Raw genomic sequence first — 26,602 nt, 5'->3', positions numbered from 1 at the left:
ATAGTAGTAAACACGTGACTCTTTTAAAAAAAATAGCATGGAAAGGAGAATAGCATCAACACCCATGGTTGACATGGAGAGCTGGCTCCACCCCTTGCCTGAAGAGGATGATATCAGTGACCCTGACTAACCAACTCAGCTACCATCCAGGCACACGTCCAGGCTTTGAGCTGGTTCATCCCAACATCTACACCATCTATAGGCACATGAAGGGACTGGTCCTATGAAACCATAGTCAAAGGATTTCCATGACGTGGACAACAGCAAGAGAAGTTTCAATGAGGGTCCAGAGTACACTGATGGTGTGCCAGAAGTCAGAGCCCTTAAATCAGACCAACAACTCATTATACAATAAACATCTGTGTAAATAAAGCTATCTGAACAAAAGAATATACTGAATGATATACAGCAGTTCCCAAAGACACTAAGACAGATGAAAAGGTGATGGAGAGGCGGGAAAGACAGGAAGGGTGGGGGAGTGAAGTGGTTTTTTTGTTTGTTTTATTTTTGTTATTTTATTTTAATTAATATTTTTGTTTGTGTTTTTAATTCTGCTTGGGGGGGACAATACAAGAGTGAAGTGTGGATAGGGTGGGCATGGGAGGTGAGTGTGATGGGGAGGTGTAATGTGAAATTTCCAAAGAATCTATATAAATTATGTTTAAAAGAGGAAAACAAAGCATCTGAAGCTGGGTGGTGGTGGCACACACATTTAATTCCAGAACACAGAAGGCAGAGGCAGATGTATCTTTGTGAATTCAAGGCCTTCCTGTGCTCCAGAGCAAGTTCCAAGATTACCAGGACTACATAAAGATCTGAAAGATCCATTGCACAAAAATGATGAACAATAATTAAAAATACAATCCACGTCATTGTAAATTCCATGCAGCCATCACAAAATAACTATTTCTGTCAAACTCTATTAGTAGTCTTTTTAATGAATAGGATTAATGCAAAGAAAGAGACACCTGTTGGAAATTTATTTGGTAGCCAATGATGTAAGTGATTTTTTTCTTGAATCAGATAATTTTCAATACTGAAAGAGTATTTCTAACTTTGAAAACTATTATAATTGACTATCTGAAGCACCTTTAAGTTTAATCCACATTATTAACAATTTATTATCATTCTCCTAAATGTACAATTAACAACCGAAATCACTGTGCAGTATTTGTTTGTTTTCTTGTATAAATATTCTCCCTGTAACCAATTTGAAACTACCAACATGCCATCACTAGAAAATGATAAACAGCACACCATTTCAACTATTTCCAAATAATGAAATAAAGAACATTCATTTATACCACATGAGAAATAACAACCTCAAGAAAACAGTAAATGTTTAAATTGCAAAATAATGAATTTTGAATATTCTATCTTAATGAGATTTATTTCATTTACTTTTTTTACGTGTGTGATATACTAATATGTGTGTTTACCTCATAGTACTCTTGCCTGTGAATACGTGTACTTAACCTCTACGCCATCATCCCAAACATTGATTTACTTGATTTTAAGTTTACATAATTTAATCTTATATTGGCTGTATTGTACTAAACTGGCTTACAAAATACATTAATATTCTAGGCTCTGATTCTGACCAATCAACACAGCACTAAATTCTATCAACAACACTTTTTAAAATCTATAGAAAACTGAAAAGAAATTAACAGGAAGAATACACAACCAATATTAAGTCCAACTAAAAAAAAACTTCTCCATTTGCTTCTTCTTAGTCTTGGTTCCCTCTTTGTATCGATCCCTTCCTTAAAGTTCAATTCTCAATGTGTGTTATTCTGCCATTTTTACTGCATTACATTCCTTTGGAGATCTTACACATAATGTGCAGCTTCTATATAAATAATTTTAATACCTTAACAGAACACCTGACCATATCCCAGATCTTTTATTCAAGATTATTAACTTGCATGAATGAAAATGCTTCTTTAAATTGACCTAAATGCTTTAAAATACTTCTTTAAAAGCCACATCAAATTCACCAAATTAGACTTTCTTCTAGATCTATGTTCATAGAAATAACATTAATCAAGCTATTTTCAGCAATGCATATAAAATTATAAAATTTAGCATCTTCAGAATTATCTTATCTATTCAAATTCATAAATTAATATTACTCTATTTTATCTCCTACAAACAAAATTTCAGTATAACAGTCTCTCGCTAGAAAAAAAACATGAATGTGGGTAGATAGGGATGGGGAAGGATCTGGAGGGATTCGAGAGAAAAATAAAAATAGTAGTCTCACATCTGTTCCATTATTATCATGATTTTAAAAAAAGGAAACAAAAAAAAAACCCCTCATTTTGTCTCCCTGTCTTTATGCTCTCCCCTGTGCAAGCTGTTCTATACATTCCCAGGGCACAACAGTCTATGCATTACTGCTAGTACCATTCTCACATTACATTGCACACCAGTCTACACACACTACTGCTAGTACCATTCTCAATCACATTGCACACCAGTCTACACACACTATTGCTAGTACCATTCTCAATCACATTGCATACCAGTCTACACACACTACTCCTAGTACCATTTTCAATTACACCAATAAATACACACTACTAGTACCATTCTCACATTACATTGCACACCAGTCTACACACACTACTGCTAGTACCATTCTCACATTACATTGCACACCAGTCTACACACACTATTGCTAGTACCATTCTCAATCACATTGCATACCAGTCTACACACACTACTCCTAGTACCATTTTCAATTACACCAATAAATACACACTACTAGTACCATTCTCACACCACATTGCACACCAGTCTATGTACTATTATGAGCATCATTCTCAAATCACATAGCTCACCACTACTTACAAATATTCAAAGGAAACCTGGTATTTGAAATACGCCAGATATATTTCAAATATAACGCTGTTGTAAAGAATAATCAGGGGAAAAAAAAGAATAATCAGGGGAGCCTGGCGGTGATGGCGCACGCCTTTAATCCCAGCACTCAGGAGGCAGAGACAGGCAGATCTCTGTGAGTTCGAGGCCAGCCTGGTCTACAGAGTGAGTTCCAGGACAGGCTCCAAAGCTACAGAGAAACCCTGTCTCGAAAAACAAAAACGAACAAACAAATAAACAAAAAAGAATAATCAGGGGGTCAGAAAGCTTTTTCTAAAAAGACCACATAGTAACTTTTTAGAATTCTACATCTTCATGTCTACTACTACACTCTGGTGCCACAGGATAGATCTGGACATAGACAATGAATAAATGAACAAACAACTATGTTTAAAGAATATTTTTACTTTTTGGTGAAACAATAATTTAATCAGAATTATAGGAGCATGGACAGTTGTATAGGCAGCTATACCACTCAGGACAAAAAGAACATCTCCCTAGCAAAGGTTAACTGCCTGTAAATCCTACAGGAAGAGAGAGGGTCTCGGGAACCCTCTCCTCTAGCAACCTTTAGATGTCTGTAACTACTGAGCAAAGCAAAGTCAGGTCCTGAAAGACCTCTCTACAGGTAATCTTATTGTTTGGGATTGGGGGGTATTCTTTTAAAAATCTGAAGTATCAGCAGTTTTTTTGTCCATCCTTGATCTAGTTATTCTGATTTGCTCCAAAAAATAAAACTTACTGTTTTACTCTTCATTATGGTACATACCACTCTCAAGTTGTTTAGCATATACTACTGTAGTCTATGTTTCTTTTTATTTAAATAACATTTCTTTTCATTTGTTTTACATACCAACCAGTTTCCCTTCTTCCTCTCCTCCCATTTCCTCCCCTTTCCCATCTCCCCACTTCCCATCCATCTCCATCCAGAAAGGGACAGGCCTTCCTTGCACAAATAAAGGCACATTAAATTGAGGCAGGTTCAAGCTCCCGCCCTTATATCTAAGCAGGACCAAGTAGGTAATCCAGTCTGGGAAACAGGTTACCAAAAGTCAGCTAAGGGCCAGGGAGAGGTCCTGTTTTCACTATTAGAAGCCTTACTAAGAGACCAAGCCTCATGATTGTCACACACATGTAGAAGGCCTAGGTCAGACCCATGCAGGCTCCCTGTGTTGGTTCAGCGTTCATGAGTTCACACAAATTCAGGTCAGCTGTCTCTGTGGGGACTCCCATCATGATCCCCTAGCTAGTACAATCCCTCCTCCCTTTCTGATACAAGACAGCACCACACCGTTAATAGTCTGTGGATCTCTGCCTCTGCTCCCATCAGTTACTAGAGAGAGTAACTCTGATAGCAATTATGAAGGTCACCAATCTGCCAGTTCCGGCACCCTCTCACATCATTTCTAGGACTCTTAGTTGGGGGGAGGTCATCCTTGTGGGCTCCTGGGGGGTGAGCGTCCCTGGCACCAGGTTTCTCCCTAACACCAAAATGACACCCATCAAGGCATCTCTTTTGTTACTGTCCCCCTCCATCTTGCCTCCAAACCTTCCACACCAAAGCCCACCAACCCACTCCCTCTAGTTGCCATCTGTCCATCCCTCCAAACCCCGCCCACCCCCACAGTTAACCCAGGAGATCTCTTCTACTTCCCCTTTCCAGGGAAATCCATGCATCCCACTTTGGGACCTTCTTGTTACCTAGCCTCTCTCTGGGATGTACAATGTAAGTTGGCTATCCTATCTTTTACTTCAAATAACCACCTATGAGTGAGTGCATACCATGTTTGTCTTTCTGGGTCTGTGTTACCTCACTCAAAATGACTTTTCTTCGAGTTCCATACATTTGCCTGCATATTTCATGACATCATTATTTTGTATAGTTGAGAAGTACTCCACTGGGTAATATACCACATTTTCTTTATCCATTCTTGAGGGACATCTAGGTTGTTTCCAGGTTTTGGCTATTATGAATATGAACATATTTGATGATGCTATGAACATAGTTGAGCAAGTGTCTATGTGGAATGATTAAGCATCCTTTGGGTATACGACTAAAATTGGTATAGCTGGTTCTTGAGGTAGATTGATTCCCAATTTTCTAAGAAACCACTATACCAATTTCCAAAGTGGATGTACAAGTTTGCATTTCCACTAGCAGTGGGAAAGTTCTCCTTACTCCACATCCTCTCCAACATAAGCTGTCATCAATATTTTTACTCTTAGTCATTTTGACAGTTATAAGATGGCATCTCAGCGTCATTTTGATTTGCATTTCCCTGATGACTAAGGATGTTTTTAGTATAAGTTTTGCCAAAACACATGCATAAAAAAGAATAAAACATATTAGTGTCTGAGTTTTATAAATGTGTGTATTGCGTGATAAAATGATTCATAGTCACAGATCTAATATATGGTAGAGTCAGCTGAATTTCAAACTGAACTTGAATTCTTGTATTTCAAAGAGAGGATACTGAAACGCAAATACTTGATATTTATCTTAGACAAACTAGCTAAAAGTTTTTGACATCAGAGAATGCTCCAAGAAAACTACAGGAAAAATCCAGTTCCATCATATAGTAATTAAGCTATTAGTAAAATTAATTTGTGTTAGAATAATACAGTCTAATGACAAAATAAATTATCGGTAAGTATGAAGTGATTAATAATACTGTCAACTGCAGTCAGTTTGAGAAATCAAAACTACTGTTAACAGCAAGTGCACTTCATTTTATATGCACACTTATTATTAGCATGTAAAATAAATTTTTAATAACAAAAAGGGAAAAAGACTTAACATGAGAAAAACCTGAACTTTCCTCACCTCAACTCTTCGGTCTAACTCCTGAACTTTTAGCACAACCAGCTGATTAATAACCTACTACAGTGGCTAGAAAGACGATTGAGAAATCAAGAACACTTGTTATTGCATAGGACTCATAAAGTTTGAGTTATGAGTACCTACATATTAGGTAACAAATGCCTGTATCTCCAGTTTGAAGGGATCTACATTCTATGGGCTTCCACAGGCACCAAGCATGCAGGTACACATACATACATGAAAGTAAAACTTATACACATTAAAAAAACAGAAAGCTAAAAAGAAAATAATCTTTTGCCAGGCGATGGTGGTGCACACCTTTAACCCCAGCACTTGGGAGGCAAAGGCAGGTGGATCTCCATGAGTTCAAAGTCAGCCTGGTCTACAGAGTGAGTTACAAGACACCCAAAGCTGTTACGCAGAGAAACCCTGTCTCAAGAAAACCAAAAGAAAAAAAAATCAAATTCTACTAAAATATTTTCTATGTGTGTATACACAATAAATACAGAGAGAGAGAGAGAGAGAGATTTCAGCATGTTATAAACAACATATGTGTGTGTTTCAATTTTAAAGTCTTGAGTATATGAATATATTCCAAACTTCTAACACAATACATGGTATTTGGCCCCCACTGTCGCCCTTTTGTCTCCTATGTCCTTGGAATACCAGCTGTCCCTATTTCAATGCTGAAGAGTTCTATCCAGAGAGGTAAGTGGATGCTAGCCGGGGGCGGACTGTCCTGGAAGAGAGTACAGCCCCCCCTCAGCCTCTGTGGCAGGGTCTTCAGTGTTCCACAGGACTCTCCCTGCCCCCACTGTCGCCCTTCTGTCTCCTGTGTCCTTGGATTATCAGCAGTCCTTATTTCAGTGCTGAGGAGTTCCATCCAGAAGGCTGAGTCTGGGCTATCCTGGGCAGAATGTCCCGGAAGAGAGCACAGCCTCCCCCCTCAGCTTATGCTGCAGGATCTTCTGAGTTTCGCTTGACCCTACCCTGCAACCAAGGTCACCCTTCTGTCTCCTGTGTCCTTAGAATACTAACTATCCCTACTTCAGTGCTGAGGAGTTCCATTCAGAGAGGAAGAGACTGGATCAAAAAAACAAAACAAAACAAAAAAAAGACATCCCCTCGCCATATAATAATCAAAACACAAAACATTCAGGTTAAAGAAAGAATATTAAAAGCTGGAAAGAAAAAAGGTCAAGTAACTTATAAAGGTAAAACTATCAGACTTAAACCAGACTTCTCTATGGAAACCATGAAAGCCAGAAGGCCCAGGATAGAGGTACTGCAGAAACTAAGAGACCATGGATGCAAGCCCAGACTACTATACCCAGCCAAGCTATCGTTCACTATCAACGGATAAAACAAAATATTCCAGGATAAAAACAAATTTAAACAATATGTAGCCACAAATCCACCCTTACAGAAAGTATTAAAGGAAAACCACAACCCAAGGAATCCAACATTGCCAATACTGCCTACAATAACTCAGACATCTAGCGACTTTTCACAACCACAACTCAAAGAAGGGAAACACACACTCAACTAACCCCCCCAAAAAAGGAAACTATCCGGAGTCAACAACCACTGGTTATTAATATCACTTAATATCAATGGACTCAATTCACCTATAAAAAGGCACAGACTTAGAGACTGGATAAGAAAACAGGATCCAACATTCTGCTGTTTACAAGAAACACACCTCAACCACAAAGACAAACACCTACTCAGAGTAAAGGGTTGGGAAAAGGTTTTCCAAGCAAACGGACCTAAGAAACAAGCGGGTGTGGCCATTCTAATATCTAACAAAATTGACTTCAAACTAAAATCAATCAGAAGAGATGGAGATGGACATTTCATACTCATAACAGGAACAATTCATCAGGCGGAAGTCTTAATCCTGAATATCTATGCCCCTAATATATAGGCACCCACTTATGTAAAAGAAACACTTCTAGAACTCAAGGCAGTCATCAAACCACACACACTAACAGTAGGAGACTTCAACACACCTCTCTCACCAATGGGCAGGTCAATCAGACAGAAACCTAACAGAGAAATAAGAGAATTATTGGAGGTATTGAATCAAATGGACTTAACAGACATCTACAGAACATTCCACCCAAATAGGAAAGAATATACCTTCTTCTCTGCAGCTCATGGAACCTTCTCGAAAATTGACCACATACTCGGTAACAAAGCAAACTTCCACAAATACAAAAAAATATTAGTAACCAACTGTATCTTGTCAGATCACCATGGATTAAAGTTAGAATTCAACAACAATGCTACCGCCAGGAAGCTAACAAACTCATGGAAGCTGAACAGTCAACTACTGAATCACCCCTGGGTCAAGGAAGAAATAAAGAAAGAAATTAAAGTCTTCCTTGAATTTAATGAAAACAAAGACACAACATACTCAAACCTATGGGACACTATGAAAGCAGTGCTAAGAGGAAAGGTCATAGCACAAAGTGCCCAATTAAAGAAAACGGAGAAAGCACACATTAGAGACTTAAAAGCACACCTGAAAGCTCTAGAAAAAAAGAAGCAGATTCACCCAGGAGGAGTAGAAGACAGGAAATAATCAGACTGAGGGCTGAAATCAATAAAATAGAAAAACAGAAAACAATCCAAAGAATCAATGAAACAAAAAGCTGGTTCTTGGAAAAAAATCAACAAGATCAACAAACCCCTATTCAAACTAATAAAACGGTAGAGAGAAAACATGCAAATTAATAAGATCAGAAATGAAAAAGGGGACATAACCACAGACACAGAGGAAATTCAGAGAATCATTAGATCTTACTACAAAAGCCTGTATGCCACAAAATTGGAAAATGTAAAAGAAATGGACAATTTTTTTAGATAAGTACCATATACCAAAGTTGAACCAAGAAACAAAGGTGAACAATCTAAATAGACCTGTTAGTCACGAAGAATTAGAAGATGTTATCAAAAATCTCCCTACCAAAACAAGCCCAGGACCAGACGGTTTCAATCCAGAATTCTACCAGAACTTCCAAGAAGAGCTGATACCTATACTCCTTAATGTATTCCACAATATAGAAACAGAAGAGTCATAGCCAAACTCCTTTTATGAAGCTACAGTTACTCTGATACCAAAACCACACAAAGACACAACCAAGAAAGAGAATTACAGGCCAATCTCACTCATGAACATTGACGCTAAAATACTCAATAAAATACTGGCAAACCGAATCCAATAACACATTAGAATAATTATCCATTATGATCAAGTAGGCTTCATCCCAGAGATGCAGGGCTGGTTCAACATACGCAAATCTATCAATGTAATCCATCATATAAATAAACGGAAAGAAAAAAACCATATGATCATTTCATTGGATGCTGAAAAAGCATTTGACAAAATTCAACACCCATTTATGAAAAGTCGTTGGAGAGATTGTGAATACAAGGATTATACCTAAATATAATAAAAGTTATCTACAGCAAGTCGACAGCTAACATCAAATTGAATGGAGAGAAACTCAAAGCCATTCCACTAAAATCAGGAACACGACAAGGCTGTCCACTCTCTCCATACCTCTTCAATATAGTGCTTAAAGTTCTAGCAATAGCAATAAGACAACATAAGGGGATCAAGGGGATTCGAATTGAAAAGGATGAAGTTAAACTTTCATTATTTGCAGATGATATGATAGTGTTCAGAAGCGACCCCAAAAACTCTACCAAAGAACTCCTAGAGCTGATAAACACCTTTAGTAATGTGGCAGGATACAAGATCAACTCCAAAAAATTAGTTGCCCTCCTATACACAAAGGATAAAGAAGCCGAGAGGGAAATCAGAGAAACATCACCTTTCACGATAGCCACAAATAGCATAAAATATCTTGGGATAACTCTAACCAAGGAAGTGAAAGACCTATTTGACAAGAACTTTAAGTCTTTGAAGAAAGAAATTGAGGAGGATACCAGAAAATGGAAAGATCTCCCTTGCTCTTGGATTAGGAGGATCAACATAGTAAAAATGGCAATTTTACCAAAAGCAATCTATAGATTCAATGCAATCCCCATCAAAATCCCATCAAACTTCTTCATAGACCTTGAGAGAACAATAATCAAATTTATATGGCAAAACAAAAAACCCAGTGGCACACCGGACTGAGTCCCCAAGGTCCAAATGAGGAGCAGAAGGAGGGAGAACATGAAAAAGGAAGTCAGGACCGCGAGGGGTGCGTTCACCCACTGATACAAGGGGACTGATCTAATGAGAGCTCACCAAGGCCAGCTAGACTGGGACTGAACGAGCATGTGATCAAACCGGATTCTCTGAATGTGGCTGACATGAGGGCTGACTGAGAAGCCATTGACAATGGCACTGGGTCTTGTTTCATCTGCATGGACTGACTTTTTGGGATTCTAGTCTGTTTGGATGCTCACGTTCCTAGACCTGGAGGGAGGGAGGAGGAACTTGAACTTCCCACAGGGCAGGAAACCCTGACTGCTCTTAGGACTGGAGAGGGAGGAGGAGAGGGAGTGGGGGGAATGGGAGGGTAGTGGGAGGAGGGGAGGAAGTGGAAATTTCTAAAAATAATATTCTATCAGTGAGTACTCAAAGTAATTGCTGTCTTGCACTATTGTAAAAGTACCTGAAACAATTAGCCACATAGATAATCAGTCATATAACACATCACAGTCTCTATTTAAGATGGACACAAAAGAAATACAAATCTCTATAAATGAGCCACAATCCTCATTTGCAGAAGTATGAGACATCAGCTAGAAGTATAAAATGAGATTATATCTTATAAAATCATCCTCATCATTCAATTTGGCCTGGATATTACAAATTCCTAACACATCATGTTAGTGCTGGCCTTCCTACTCGTATAACTACCAAACTGTATTCACAATTTTTTAAATTATATATATATATATATATATATATATATATATATATATATATATATATTACTATGTTCTCTTAACCCATTCCCTGAAATCTCAGCTAATACCCACAGCTGGAGGAGAAGAGGGATACAATTCTTAACATGACTTGGAAGCCTCCTAGGATTGTGATTTCTCTCTGCTCATAAGCCCAATGTCATGTAACTCAATTCTCAAACATAAAAACAAAATTTGGAGGAGAAAGGTTTTGTATCAGGTGTCTCAATATACTACCTAAGAGTCTTTTAAAAATGCCATTTCCTCAATTCACAACATGACTCCCTTTTTCCTCCAAGCACACCTCCCACTTCAAACTTCAGTTCAATTATCTTTTGCTTTCTTTCTTTTCTTTTGTTTGTTTATTTGCTTGTTTTTGGAGACAGGGTTTCTCTGTGGCTTTTTGGAACCTATCCTTGAAATAGCTCTAGTAGATGAGGCTGGTCTTGAACTCACAGAGATCCACCTGCTTCTGCCTCCCAAGTGCTGGGGTTAAAGGTGTGTGTCACCACCTCCTGGATTTCTTTTTCTGAATTAAAGAAGTTAGGGCTAGGAATGCTGTTCAGAAGTACAGTGCTTGTTTAGCATGTGTGAAGACCTAAGTTCAATTCTCAGTACTGCCTCACACTCTAAAGGTGTTAAATTTTTCATAATACACCCGACCTTTCCTTCATAGCTTCAGTAACTGCATATTTGTGGTTAGTTCATTAATACCTATAAATGTAATGACAATGAAGCAAGAGTCTGTTCTACACACTATATCAATCCAGAGTTAGGCCATTACAGAATATAAACTATACAATAAGAGATAATACTTTGACATTGCTTAATAATTAAAAACAGTAAGGATAGACAAATTCATCAGCAATTATAGTATCTAAGTGAGTCAAGAATACAGTAAGACTAATCTGCATAGTGGTCTTTTTGTCTTTCCTATTCTCTCACCTTTTAATCACTATTACTACACAAATAAAAATTTAAGTTTGAAATTTAAAAAATAAAAATAAAAAGCTTTCTCTGGCAGAGGAAATAAAAGCAGCAAATCACTAAAGAAGCAGTATGGATACAGTTGGCTTCTTTTGGCCAAACTTACAATAATTCAGAGTCAAACACTACAGAGCTGAAAGAATTTGAAAAGTGTGAAGCTTCCATGAAAAAAAGAAGCGTGGCTAAAGGTGCTACGAAAGAGAGTATGTTGAGGTTGCTAATGCCACGTTAGAAGAAATCAAGGAGACTGCACTGGAACAGCAAAAGTGCCTTACTGCATCTCAGGAATCAACAAGGTCTTAACCATCATACCTGCACAGACATAACAAGAGAACCTAGGGAGATATTTCTTTGAGAAGATGACATTAACTCTGCTCATCTTATGGAGAGCCACACAGGAAATGGAAGGCAGTTGCTATAGTGGCAGATCTGTCATTATTCACTTAATTCTGGTTGTGCTGGTGTGCAAAAATGAAATCAAGAGTCTTGGAGGCTTCCAAGGAGATTTCAAAAGAATGCCACAAAGGCAAGAATGAGCACATCAGATTCATAATCCTTGTAAGCAATCACTGGCAAGGTAGTGAGGAAAGTTATGAGACTGCGGTAGAAGCTATAATGGACACAGCATAAAGTCAGAGATGCCAGGAACACAGAAGTATCACCAGGTCCAGCAAAATCAGTACAAAAGGATGACCATAAAGACATCACTGTCCAAGCTCTTTGGGATTCATAACACATCACCATGGATTCTGAATTACAAACATAGAACTACAGGATTTAATGTTTGACTGCTGTTAGTCCTGATTTTGGTAAAATTTCTCCTTTTTGTTTTCCTATTTGTCCGTTTGGGAATAGGTATTATCTTATGTCACTGTATCTTGGAATAGTGAAATATGTTTTCTGACTTACAAGTCATTTTGTCTTATATCCCGAAGTAATTCTGACTCTGGACAAGGATGATTCTAGAACATGAAAATCTCTGAGGACTATTAAAAAGGGACTACAAGCATTTTGCATTATAAGACAAGCCTGAGCATGTGGAGACAGAAGAGATCTGTGATTTGAGTGTCATAAATCTTAAAGATGTGGTCACCATCCTATGGCACTAATGAGAGATGGTGGGACCTTTAAGAAGTGAGTTCTAATAAAGGCATATCAATGAAGGGGATTCTGGGACTGTAGACCCTTTCGCTTTCTCTTTGTTTCCCAGCCATGACGAAGTAAGCAGGTTGCTTCACCCTTTACCCCCTACTATGATAAACTGCCTTACCAGAGGCATAAAGGTCATACAGGCAACAAGGTCAACTCGTCCTAAGATAAAACTCCTGAAACTGGGATGCAGGGATGCTTGTAAGTTGACTGGCATTTTTATCATTGATACAAAGCACAACAGGGCATATAACTAGATAGATGAGTAGATTAAGCAAAGTAATAACATAAACATAACCATAAAAATCACAGACAAGTATATGCTCTCAAAAAGTTTATTAATCTCATCCAAGAATACCGTCTCCAGCTAGCTTATTCAACCAAAGCTCATTCACCCAGGTCTCAGATTACTATGCAGTACTCATACACATTTATAGATTCACAATTTTATGAAATTTTTCACTTACAAAGCATAATCCCTAATACTAAATATTACCACTACAATTTCTGTAACTATAAATATATTCAAATAAGCTTGTTTCAAATTTTATCTGTTATTAATGTGAGGGCCTATTTAAAATACAGTAAATATGCTACAAGCAGGACACATAACAATATGATAGAAAAGCTTATTATCTTGGGAAGTGATAAAGAACGTTCTATGAAATACAATGCTAGAAAAAGAATGAAAATTTAAGATCATTGGGGACTATCTATTCTAATTTTAAAGATTCAGAGGAGTTCTGTAAGACATCGATCTAAAATAAAGCATACACAGTAAGCTGGATGAGTGAGAACAAAAATTCTGAAGAACAAAGAAAAGAATATGCAGGGACCTCCAAATTCAGTGTTATGTCCAAAAAAAAAAAAAAGTGAAAAAAGTACATAGAAAATAACTAAATTTACCTTCTATAGGTGACAAATTTTATAAAGTATCATTAATCTGTCAAACAAGTAAATGTACCTAGAAAGCTTTGTGTCTTAAAGCTTCCAGGAGAGCAGGTAGAAGGCTAACTCCTGGAAAAGACATTTGAAACTAAACTATAATCAAAAAATAACTGCTTAAATAAATAATACTTTTACTATAGCTAAATTATCATTATCAAATAGATCAAATAATAAAAAACATCTGTATATGCCTGTGACATTTTTTAAAAATTCTATAATAATCTCCAACTCCAAGTCTGTCCAACAAATACAACAAATTTAATGATATATTACACTCACACATCAACTGGTATTTCCTGAGTTCATTCTAGAAACCAGAATGCCTCAGTAATCATAATCTTAAGATAAAAAAGGAATCTTAATGAAAGAAATGAATCAAAACAGTAAAGTGTATAGAAAAAGTACAATATAGGACAAAGGTTAATAAATATTTTCTTCTAAATAATGAGACCGCATATGGTGGCGTTCGCGAACAACAGAATTACTATCATAGCATATAGCACAAAGAAATGTAGGACATGTAGCACAGTTCTGATCCAGTTTAATTATCAAAATGAAATGTCACATAAGGGTTATAATAAATGACCCCTGATATAATAACATTAATACCTGATTTGTTCAATGTCAGAAAACATGATGACATTCCAATGTCATGAATGAGCAGAGTAATCACATACTCTAACATTTAGATGTCAATTATATTGTCTCAACAACAGAACACATTTGATATATCTCATCAGAAACCTGTAACGTTATACTCATATTTCTTTGAAAGAAAAAAATATACTTACTGCAACACTGGTAACTCTGAAGTTATCATTGCTGGAGAGGTTATTCCAAAATACAGAAAAGTCTATATAATTCTAACTTGTTATGCGATCTCAAGGGCACGCCTGTCAATTTAAAAAGAAAGAAAGAAATTTATTTTAAAATAAAATGAACATATCATGATATGTCAATCAACAGCAACTATGATCATACTATTTGATATGCTCCATGTAGTTAAAATCTGACATGAACAAAGAAGCTTAGGCAAGAATGTTTACTATACTTTTATTCCTAACTACTCAAACTTAGAAGCAACCAAGAAGTTTTTGAGAAGGTGAGTTGAAAAACAAGCTTCAGTATCCAAATCTTATTTGATGTGGAAAGCAATTGATCCACCAAGTCATGAAATGCAATGATCAAAAAAGAAACTACCTGAAAAGGCTGCAATCATAGAACTTTGATTGTATAACACTCTTGAAAAGGTAAAACTATGGTGATAGATGATTATCAGAAATTAGGGTGTGCAGATGAAATGACCAGGCAGAGCACACAGGGATTTTAGTGCAGGGAAACACTTCTGATTGGCAGATAAATGTCATGTACATTTGTCAAAATCCATATGATATTTAATATCAAAATAATGAAGAACAGACTGTGGATGTTAATGGCAAGTGTCAATACAATGGAACCGGCAGTTGTCAGAAGTGTTCCACTCTGAGGAGACACGCAAAAGTGGAGCACATGAAGGCATGAGGAACCTAACAGTAGTTTCCTGTACTTTCTTCACAAATTCACTGTAAACCTAACACTGCTCTGGGGGAAAAAAAAGAAGTCTGATTAAATAAAAAAAGAAAAAGGAAAAAGGAACAAAACACACAGGACTAAGAACAAAACAGAAAGTCAGGTGGTGGTGGCGCACACCTGAGCCCTCGGTTTAAAGGCATGCACTACCAGTGGACTGATAGTTTAGAAAAATGTTAAAATCAGAAAATTTCCAAGCAAAATATGCCAAAGTATAAAATTCGCTATAAAACCTAACTAAAGAGAAATCTTAAGAGAAAGATAAATGTACATGACATGATATGACCTATCAATCGGGGAGATAAAAATTATGGTAGATTTCTGGATGGAACTATGTAAGTCTGAAGACAATAGAAGACTTTTAAAATTCTGACAGAAAATAATCAAACCCTGATTTATATACTAAATAACAAAACTAGATGAGCAGCAACATAGAAAGTGGCACAATGGGGAACATAAAAAATATCAACTCTCTCTATTAAGTAATTCTTTGGTTAGTTACCAAAATTGATCAACCCTGTCCAAAAAAAAAACAACAAAAAAAAAACAAAAACACAAAAAAAAACCCAGCTTTTACAGAAATCTTGAACGTAATAAACACTAAAAACAGTACTGAAAAAAAAAAAAAACCCTTCTACATTTAGATTTGACGAAATACGTACTTTGTTTATCTGCCTAGGATCCCTGACTCCCCAAACTAGAAAGTGAATGGGAACAATAGGACTATTTCTTAGTGTAGTTGCAGGTTTAAGAGAAAAATCAAAAGAACCTTGTTCTCAAAAATGGTAGCTATATTTTTTGTTTGTTTGTTTTCGTTTTTGTTTTTTGAGACAGGGTTTCTCTGTAGCTTTAGAGCCTGTCCTGGAACTAGCTCTTGTAGACCAGGCTGGTCTCGAACTCACGGAGATCCAACTGCCTCTGCCTCCCAAGTGCTGGGATTAAAGGTGTGCGCCACCAACGTCCGGCAAAGATTTATTTATTATATATACAATATTCTGCCTGCATGTATCCCTGTGGGCCAGAAGAGGGCACCAGATCTCATTACAGATGGTAATGAGCCACCATGTCGTTGCTAGTAATTGAACCCAGGACCTCTGGAAGAGCAGTCAGTACTCTTATCCTCTGAGCCATCTCGCCAGAGCCATAGCTATGTATCTTGAATAGTTTTCTATACCAGGTATCTGCTAAAAGGGATTTTAAAGGATTTAAAAATAGTTGCATGGAACAAGAGAAAGTCTATGACCCAGCTTATTAAACTATGGCTCATACCCATCTAGTACTAGTTGTGAAGATTTGGCAACAGTTGAAAGTTTCTGAATAGTTAATGATCAAAAAATAATTCAAAATCAAACATAATAAATCTGAAGGATTTCTGGTGGAACTTTGTCCATATGTGTACTGTATAACTTCAATGTAGCCTTGGTTTTGAACATAAAATATGCACACAAAACAGAATGTCATCATGGCATGCAATGTCAACAACTATCTGAAACAACTTGGCTCAGACTCTAGACTGCAATTGTTATGACTGCATTTTTTTTTACCGTAAATGCAGTATTTCCTATTCATACGAAAGCATAATGGTTTAGTTAAAGAAAACAGACATTTAATCTTTTCCTACCATCATTCCTCAGCATAAATATAAAATCAGTTTACCTTCAGCTTGAATTATGCCTGAATTTTAAAATTTGCTTTATGAGTTGCTGATTTAAGTTCAATTTAAAAGCTGTTAACTGAATTTTGGCTTTGTTGGATTAAGGCAGAATTTCCAACTACTTTTTAAATGGCCCTGAACCTCCTGCTATTCTGTATTACATATTTCTGTGAAGGTGATTTCTCAACACTGATAATTATAAAAACAGACTTTCCATTAACTCTAAAAACATAAAAGATGGCCTGATTCCTGAATCAGAATTTCAGCTAAGATTTAATTCATCATATAAAATTTCATTATAACATGTAAACTTAATTTTCAATTTTAAAACGGTAAAAGTTTATGTACACAAATAATTTTAATATATTTCTTTATAAATTTATTATCAACAAATGTTTTATCCAAATGACTATCTTACATAACAATACATTTTCTTAGGCAAAAATTAGACAGCTGGGAGATAGTGGCAAATGCCTTTAATCCCAGCACTCAAGAGACAGAGGCAGGTGAACCTCTGTGAGTTCAAGGCTAATAAGGGCCACAAAGCAAGTTACAGGACATTCTGGACTGTTACACGGATTAACCCTGCCTTGAAAAGCTAATCCAAAATAAATAAATGAAAGAACAAATGAACAAATGAATACATAAAATAAGCAACTGAAATAAGTTAAAGGAGCCATAGTCTATGAAAGGAGCAGCGGATATGACCAGAGCTGTGTGCCAATAGACTTCTATCTCTCGATAATTGCTAAAGCTTATGCTAGTAAAATGTGAAGAAAAAAGCAGGCCCTCAAGTAAACAGTACACAGAAAGAATACCTTGGCTAATAAACCAATGTGCAAACAACACCTTTTCTTTTTTACTTTGGTTACAGCCCTTTAGTAACATGAATCATATTACTTATTTAATGATCAAGATTAACATTTGATCACATAAAAGAAAGACAATCTTTGTTTAAAACATAGTTCAAGAAAAATAAACAGGCACAGCCCTCAACAGACAGACATCATCATCAAAACCATACAAGGGCAATTCACAGAATTAAAATATATTTTAGACGCCTAGTTTTAAATGAACATCACAAAATACACATATATACAACAAACATACATTATACATATATACATGAATGAATGAATGGGTGGGTGGCCCATTTTCATTTAAAACAATCTAAGACCCTTAAAGAATCTCAGACATTGTATATATGAGAAAAAACATTCCAAACAGTTCCAGAAGACACAGAAAAACAAGTAACAATAAATTTGGAGATTTAATGACAGAAAAATATCAAATGTCAATTTAAAAAAAAAGAAATTTGTACACCCAAAACAGTCAATGAACACAACATAGGATTAAACACTCAGAGAAATAATCAAACTCACCAAATTCAAAGAGAATCTCGAAAGAATTAAAAAAAATTGATAGTTCATATTTGATAAATCTTGAATAAGGCTAATACTCCTATTTTTCATCATAAAAGATTAAGTCAGGATTATTAATATGTGTCAATGGGTAAGTACAAATAAAAATAGTTTTATTTTAAATTTTTTTAACTTCTCTTTTTGGATTACCAATGACTGATGAAACCATTAAGGTATAATGTCTTCTTACAATGTCTTTAACTTGATTTTAATTAGATACAGCCAGTTTAAAACCTAGTAGTATTAGTTTTTGTTTCGCAAATTTAAAAAAACCTACTTTAGTCAGCATTGTAAAGACATAGGAAGCTAGACAAAACCCATCAATCTTTACATACTTATGAAGCAGTGCTCAATGAAAGCAAAGAGGTTAGAGAGCTAGTATTAAATTAATGAATGTCAGTGTATTTAGTGTGCATAATTTATCATCTTGGTTAAAAAAAAGCAATGATGTTTTTATTGATTATAGGTGGAAATGACAGGCAAGGTTATTCTGTTTTAAGATCTTTTCAAAGATTTATACACTGCATCTTGCCTTTTCACAGAATGTCTTAGTTTGCTTGCTAACAGGATAATTGCTGTGATTTTTTTTAATTAATTAAACTCTCTGTGAGCAGGAAATTATTCCCATTTCATTCACTGATGTAGGAAGTCCTTCTGTGTATGTATTGTTTTTACTGGTTAATGAATAAAGAATCTGCCTTGGACTGTAATAAGGCAGAGTAGAGATAGGCAGGGGGAACTAAAGTGAATGCTGGGAGAAAAAAGGCGGAGTCAGGAGAAACCATATAGCCCTGCCAGAGACAGATGTCAGATGGAACCCTGCTGGTAAGCCACAGCCACGTAGCAATGCAAAGATTAATAGAAATAGGTTAAATTAAGATGCAAGAGCTAGTCAATAAGAAGCGAGGGCTAATAGGCCAGGCACTGATTTAATTAATAAAGTTCCTGTAGGGTTATTTCAGGGCTGAGCAGTCAGAAACAAACAAGCAGCCTCCTTGCAACAATTCACTGTTATAATCACCATAAATAAAACTTAACCATCTTTTGAATAAAAAAAAAATTAAATGTGCCACTTGGGAGAAATGTGAATCGAAACTACCACAGTTCACTTCAGATAGAGAATAGCTATCAAAGAATATGAAAGAAATAAGTGCTGGCAAGGATGTAGAGCAAGGAAGGAATATGGTAGAACTATAAATCAGTATAGTAATGGAAAACTACAGTGCACACACATACCAGAATTAAAAACCAAATTGCTACACAATCTAGCCATACCACTGAGTATATATCCAAAGGAAATGGAATTAGTAAGCCAAGAAGATATCTAAACTCAATTAACCTAATTGTCCATACACAGAGGTATCAATACAGAAAATGTGGTATGCATACACCATGCACAGTAGGGTAACTATGGTTAACAGCAATGTTTAGAACATTTCAAAATGGCTTGAAGGATTTTGAATGTTATCATCATAATAAAACCTTAATTGCTTAAAGTGATGGATATGTTAATTACCCTGATTTGCTAATATGTATATCAAAACATCATGCCCCATAAAGGCATTTTTGTATTTGTGTGTGAAATAAGAGACAGTTGAGAGACGCTTTCCCAGTAATTGTGGGAATAGCTAAACCAATGACACTCAAAGACCAAGTAGGATTTTCAGGGAGGTTAAAGCAGGGCAGAGAGAAGCAAGATGTATCAAAATGGAAAAGAGGAAATTTTAGAAAATCCTCCACATGTGACTTTATATGCACATACCATCCCACAACCCAATAATGGAACATACTTAACAAAATAGAAAGCAAGCAGTAAGACATGTCGAAAGAATATTCCCCAAAGTTTTAGATAACTCTCTGAAAATCCATCTCCATGACAGCTTCTCAATTTCTTACCCAAAATGCTGCCTGTACAGCACATCTGATCTTAGAGTATTTATGAACATTCATATTCTAGCTGCATTTTTCTTTTATATTCCACACTCTCTTAACATTTTCTTAAGACTTTATCACCCAATACATAGTACCAAAACCTTAACATTTTCCTACCTTCTCAGTTATCACTAAACCTTTGCCATTATTCTGCTCTTAAGAACTTTAACATTTACTATATATTTCCCTAACAAAACCCCCTCTACACTTCCTTCCCTGTGTGTACACATACTGTTTCCTCCCTGTAATAGTTTTATGGAAAATGTCCCCCGTAGATTCACATATTTGACCATTTAGTCCTCGGTTGGTGGTGATTGGGGAGGTCATGGAATTTTTAGGAGGTGGAGCCTGGCAGCAGAAAGTATGTCATCAGAGGTAGCTTCCAGGGTGTATAGCCTCTCCCTACTTTCTAGTTCACTCTCTATGTTTGGGTTTTGGTTTGTTTGATTTTCTTTTGTTCTGTTTGAGGTTTTGTTGTTGTTGTTGTTGAAAAACTGTTAACTCAGCATCCCCATGCCTGTCATCTGCTGCCACGGCTTGTCTCTGCAATGATGAATCAAAAGCCAAGATAAACTCTTTCTTCTGTAAGTTGTCTTTGGTTTTGATGCTTCATCACAAGCAAAAAAAAAAAAAAAAAGTAACTATTAAAGTCTACATACATAACACTATATTAGGAGCAAATGAAGAGCTCTAGCTTTATCCAAATATAAGTTGCATTAAATCCCCAAACTTAAAATATTTCATATCACTTCGTACAAATGACCTATAACACTATGCGAGTTTTTGTTTATATTTTTATAATATAAACAAATAAATATCAATACAAATATCAAAAATTTCATTCAATTCCTTCTCTCTTAACAATTATATTTTTTTTTAGTTGATGGACTTGTTCTTAGAGTAACTTTAGGTTCATGAAAATTTGTACATAGTTTTAGGGATTTCTTTACAGTTCTAGCTAAGAAGTTGTATCAACCTTTAGTGAGAACTTTCTGTTTCTAAAAATTGCAATTTTAGTGCCTAACACCTAGAAAGGGGCATTATAATCAGCAAAGGTAAAACTGAATGATATACGCTGAGATATAATAAATGTAAAGCACTTTCCTTTCATAAACAAGGCCCTGGGTTTGATCCAAGGAACACTCACACAACTAATAATATATATTTAAAATGCAACTTAGGTTATAGTACTAGTAAGAAAGAAAATTGGTTAACTAGCTATTATGTTTGTTTTTAATGATATTATAGATGCAACCAGCCTAGTTATGTGATGACTGTAAAAATTTATCTTGTGGACTAGAAAGATGGCTCAGCAGGTAAGAACACTAGTTATTCTTCCAAAGAACCTAGGTTCAATTCCCTGCACCCACATGGTGACTAATAGCTATCTATACTCCAGTCAGAGGAGAATTAGATCTCCTCTTCTAACTTCTATGGGAACCAGGGGACCCAGGCACGCATGTGGTACACAGACATATACTCAGGCAAATCACTTATGCACATAAAATAAAATTTTAAAATTATCATTTAAGCTGGGTGTGGTGGCACACATCTTTAATCTCAGGACTTGGGAGGCAGAGACAGGTGGATCACTGAGTTTGAAGTCAACGTGGTCTATAGAAAGAGTTCCAGGATATCCAGGGCTACTTAATGAGACCCTGTCTTAGAAGGCGGGAGGGAGGGAGGGAAGGAGGCAGGGAGGGAGGTAGGGAGGTAGGGAGGGAGGTAGGGAGGGAGGCAGGGAGGAGGCAGGCAGAGAGGAAAAGAGGCAGAGAGGGAGAGAGGGAAAGAGAAAAGGAGGGGGAAGGGGGGAAGGGAAAAGGGAAAATATAAAGAGAAAAGGGGAAAGGGGGGAAGGGAAGGGAGGAGAGGGGAAGGGAAGAGAGGAGAAGGAAAGAAAAACATAAAATTGTGGCTTTCATTACTGCCAGTTGGCAAAGACGAATTGTGTCTGATGAACTCCAACTCTGACTCCTAGAACAGTTCTGTAAGAAATGTAAAAAAGGCAAAAGGCACTAATGGGAAAGATCCAATTCTTGATAAAAAACTGAAATCAGAAGTCAAATTCAAAATAGTAAAATGGAAGAACAGGATAAAAAAGAAATAGAAACAAGAGAAAAATGTGATGATATATAAAATGAAGATCAAAGTAGGCTGAAAACTAAACTCCAATGTTTACAGGAAGGTAATAACTAGATCTGTGAGAAAATGAAAAGAAATTCATTCAAATCTTCTATAGAACTTAAAATAGTATTAAAGATAGACATACATTATTTTTAAATGTAAAATCTGGGATTTAAGTGTAAAAATAAATTTAAGTGTAAACCCAATAAATTTATGTCAGAAGCTGTGATCGTTAAACCATGAAACTAGCTGGACAAATTAAATGAATGATCAGATTGTTCTAAACTAAAGAGCAATGGGGAAAAAAATCAGCTTTTTAAATGTCTAACAAATGAAAATGAAACCCCAAGATATTAACTTCCCTTACACTAAACACTACATTGCATACATGAAAAATGCTTGCAAAAGAACCTGACAGTCTTGTTCATCAAAATTACAAAAATGTTACCCTGCACTTTAATAAAAACATTTTGCTGTGGATTTTTAAACTCAGGGTTTTTATTTTTTTTCTCTCTAAATTCCAACAGCATCATTAAACCTCTCCAGAGATTGAGGCGGGGAAGGGGTGGTGGTAGAGAACAGAAACAGAAACTAATTACATCCTTTTAATTATTTTACTAACGGATATACCTACTCGTATAAATCAAAACTGATAATTAACAGCCTGATTAAGAAAACGCTACCATCAAGACTACATGGATAATATGAAAATATCCCACTATTTTATTAAACTAAAACAGAGATCATACCAATTCCAAGTCAGCTTGAACTACAGAGACTTCCAGGAAGAAGTAAAAGTACAATATTACTAATTGTAAAATATTAAAAGCCAGAGGTCACAACAATAGAAATAAGCTATTTTATAACTGATGCTTTACCTTGCTTTTTTCAGGTTCATCCAAGTACCAAGCATGACTGCCTTGAAAGGTAGAAATATATTATTTTGAAATTCAGAAGACGACAGATATAAAATCAAGGTGTTAGCAAGAAGCCTCTAGACAATCTCCCTAAAACAGAAATACACTACCTTCCTGTTAGGGCCAGCATAACCCTCCACCTACACATAGCTATCTTCTTGGTGTCAGGTTGCCTCTATGTCCTCACATGGTATCATTGTTTTTTGCTTCATAAAAGGTCAGCAATCATACAGGCTTGAGACTAATAAAATATCACCTGTTGTGAAATATTAGTTTAAGTCATGTTGCATTCGACTATGCTATGGAATATTAATTTAATGATGCAAGGATGTACTGCACTCTTTTATGTTACATTTGTTTAACTTTGTAAAGCTATGTTACTTTGCCTGTCTAAAACACCTGATTGGTCTAATAAAAAGTTGAATGGTCAATAGCTAGGCAGGAGAGAAAAACAGATGGGGCTGCCAGGACAAGACAATAAACAGGAGGAGAAATCTAGGCTCTTGAGAAGAGGAGGAGCAAGAAAATGAGGAGAGGAGGACACCAAGGCTCAGCCACCCAGTCACACAACCAACCACAGAGAAGGGAAGAAAGACACAGAATAAAGAAAGGGAAAAAGCCCAGAGGCAAATCGTAAAGAGAAACAGTATAATTTAAGTTAGAAAAGCTGTCCAGATATAAGCAAAGCTTAGACCGGGCATTCATAAGTAAGAATAAGTCTCCATGTATTTATTTGGGAGCTGGGTGGAAGGTCCCCCAAAGAGAAAAACAAACAAAAAAACTACAATAACCCTATGTTAATTAACTGAATTATATCTGTAAATATTGTATTTCTAAGTAAGATCACACTTAAAGGAGTAGAAGATAAGACTTGTTTATACAATAATATTCCTTTAGTACTTATTCAAAATCTAAGAACTGTTGAGGGATTATGTACATTACCTATGTGCATTGGTAACTTAGTGCTAAAAACAAGACAGTAAATACTATAGATAAGAGCCTGAGTTTTGCAAATTACTTCTCATTTGTAGGAAAAAACAATAAGCAAAGTAATAAATGCAACAATTTCAAGTTGCAAGAAAATGTTAATGCTGGGTGATAAACTACTTTAAAAAGATAGTCTCATACTTTTTGAACTAACTCTTGGAAAACATGTAAGTATAATGGGAAAAAGAGAGTGGGAGCAGAAAATTCTTTACAATGGAAGGAAAGTATCAGTTTACTTGAGCAAAAAAGTCATCTAGCAAATGTCCAGAATAGACACTTCTCAGGACTACTAATTTTGAAATTACGAGACAAACTTCAGGGCTTATTACTAGTTTTAATTTTACTTAGCATGCCTGCTATTCACACACACGCCTGTGAGCATGTCATATGCAAGTGTGAAGGTCAAGGAAAATTTAGAGAGTGAGTTCTCTCATTCCACCCTGAATTCTAGAGATGGAGCTCAAGTCATCAGGCTTGCATGGCAAGCACTTTTTACCTGCTAAGTCACTTCCTTGGCCTGAATCCTTAATTTAGAAACAATTTTATTAAACTATTTAAACTTTACTAGGTAATTTAAATTTGTATACAGCAGTAATTAAATTTATTGGTTACACCGAAAGTTCTAAAAGATACAATAAACCAACATTAACCCAGCATCAGTTAAATCAAGACAAACTACTGCAACTGTGCAAAGCTTTAGTGATACTATAGTTGTGCGTGCACTATTAAATAATGTGTTCCACAATTAGAATAAAAATGGGAGAAAGATCTTTAAACAAAATTAACATCATTATGATATTCTCCCAATAAAAGACTTTTCAGAATGGCAAGGGGCTATGAAACGCAATATAGAAGAAAAGTTATATAAATCATATGTATAAATTTCTCAAAACAACCATAGTTTCATCTCGGCTCACTGGAGCACTATGTCTGTCAACCTAAGGCAATCATCTTGATTAAATATGCTACACAATGCCTCTCACCAGGTTTATGCAATTTGTTTCTCTAGTTGGTCCCAGTTACTTTTGAGAACCAAAAAAAAAAAAAAAAAAAAAAAATCATGGAATTAGTGAATGTGCAAAATTACTGTACTAGTAAACACAAAATCCACAGATATGACCTCAAAAGTAGAGTTTATACAATAAATACATATGTATACAATTATAGTTTAACACAACTATTAGATTTAATGGGAACATATATTTAACAGTAAATTCATTGGGTTCCTTTCATGTTTCAATTCTTACAAATACACAGTGCTTGTACCATGTGATATGAATACACACACACACACACACACACACACACACACACACACATGAATACAAAAACACGCACTCCAGTCATTGCCTGTGCCATTCTCACAGCACTGTTTTCAGTAAGTTGGCAAATGAATGATCACTTTAACTTCTTTATTAACTTTTTTCCTTATTAACTTTTTAGCCTTGATCATCCTACATTGCCTATTATGTATAGTAGTATATTATTTGATTTAATAAATAAAGCTTGCCTGAAGATCAGAGGGCAAAAAGGACATACTAGTCAGCCATACAGGCCAGGGAGTGGCAGCATACACCTTTAATCCTAGGACTCAGAAGACAGAGGCATGTTGTCTGAGTTTTCTGTTCTGCCTGGTTCCCACAACTGGTAAGTCCCAAAGAAATCACACAGAAGTGTACATTAACTATAAAGTGATTGGCCATTAGCTCAGGCTTCTTATTAACTCTTATAACTTATATTAGCCCATTATTCTTATCTGTGTTAGCCATGTGGCTCAGTACCTTATTCAGCAGGCCAGTCACATCTTGCTGCTTCTGTGATCAGGTCAGGACTGCGAACCAAGCTTTCCTCTTCCCAGAATTCTCCTGTTCTCCTAGACCCGCCTTTACTTCCTGTCTGGTTGTCCTGCCTATACTTCCTGCCTGGCTACTGGCCAATCAGCATTTATTTAAAATATAATTGACAGAATACAGACCATGGTCCCATACCAGAGGCAGACAGATCTCTGTGAGTTCAAGGCCACCTTGGTCTACACAAAATTGAATCTGTCTAAAACGGGCTGTGGTGGTGCATGAGTTTAATCTCAGCACTCAGAAGACAGGTGGGTCTTTGTGAGTTCGAGGTCACCCTGGTCTACAAAGCTAGTTTCAGGATGGCTAAGGCTGTTAGATCGAGAAACCCTGTCAAGAGGGGAGGGAGAAGAGAGAGGAGAGAGGAGAGAGAGAAGAGAGGAGAGAGAGAGAGAGAGAGAGAGAGAGAACAAAAGAAAAGTGATCCC

The 26,602-nt window shown here is 36.2% G+C and overlaps 1 protein-coding gene across 3 annotated transcripts in view; it reads right to left on the bottom strand.

Annotated features, from left to right (window-relative positions):
• The window catches only part of Stag1 (STAG1 cohesin complex component), a 329,217-nt gene that overhangs the window by 242,900 nt on the left and 59,715 nt on the right, over nt 1–26,602 (bottom strand). For all 3 annotated transcript variants that reach the window (XM_085689622.2, XM_085689621.2, XM_085689623.2), the window contains one exon: nt 14,512–14,613. In XM_085689622.2, the coding sequence (XP_085545748.2) occupies nt 14,512–14,540 (29 nt within the window). In that variant the 5' untranslated portion in view covers nt 14,541–14,613. Of the gene's footprint in view, nt 1–14,511; nt 14,614–26,602 lie in introns of those variants that run through there.

This window comes from Myodes glareolus, chromosome 4 (assembly GCF_982192425.1).
Source record: "Myodes glareolus chromosome 4, mMyoGla1.1, whole genome shotgun sequence".
Lineage (NCBI taxonomy): Eukaryota > Metazoa > Chordata > Mammalia > Rodentia > Cricetidae > Myodes > Myodes glareolus.
The sequence above is the reverse complement of the archived record's forward strand: the minus strand, read 5'-3'. Positions and strand labels throughout refer to the sequence as shown.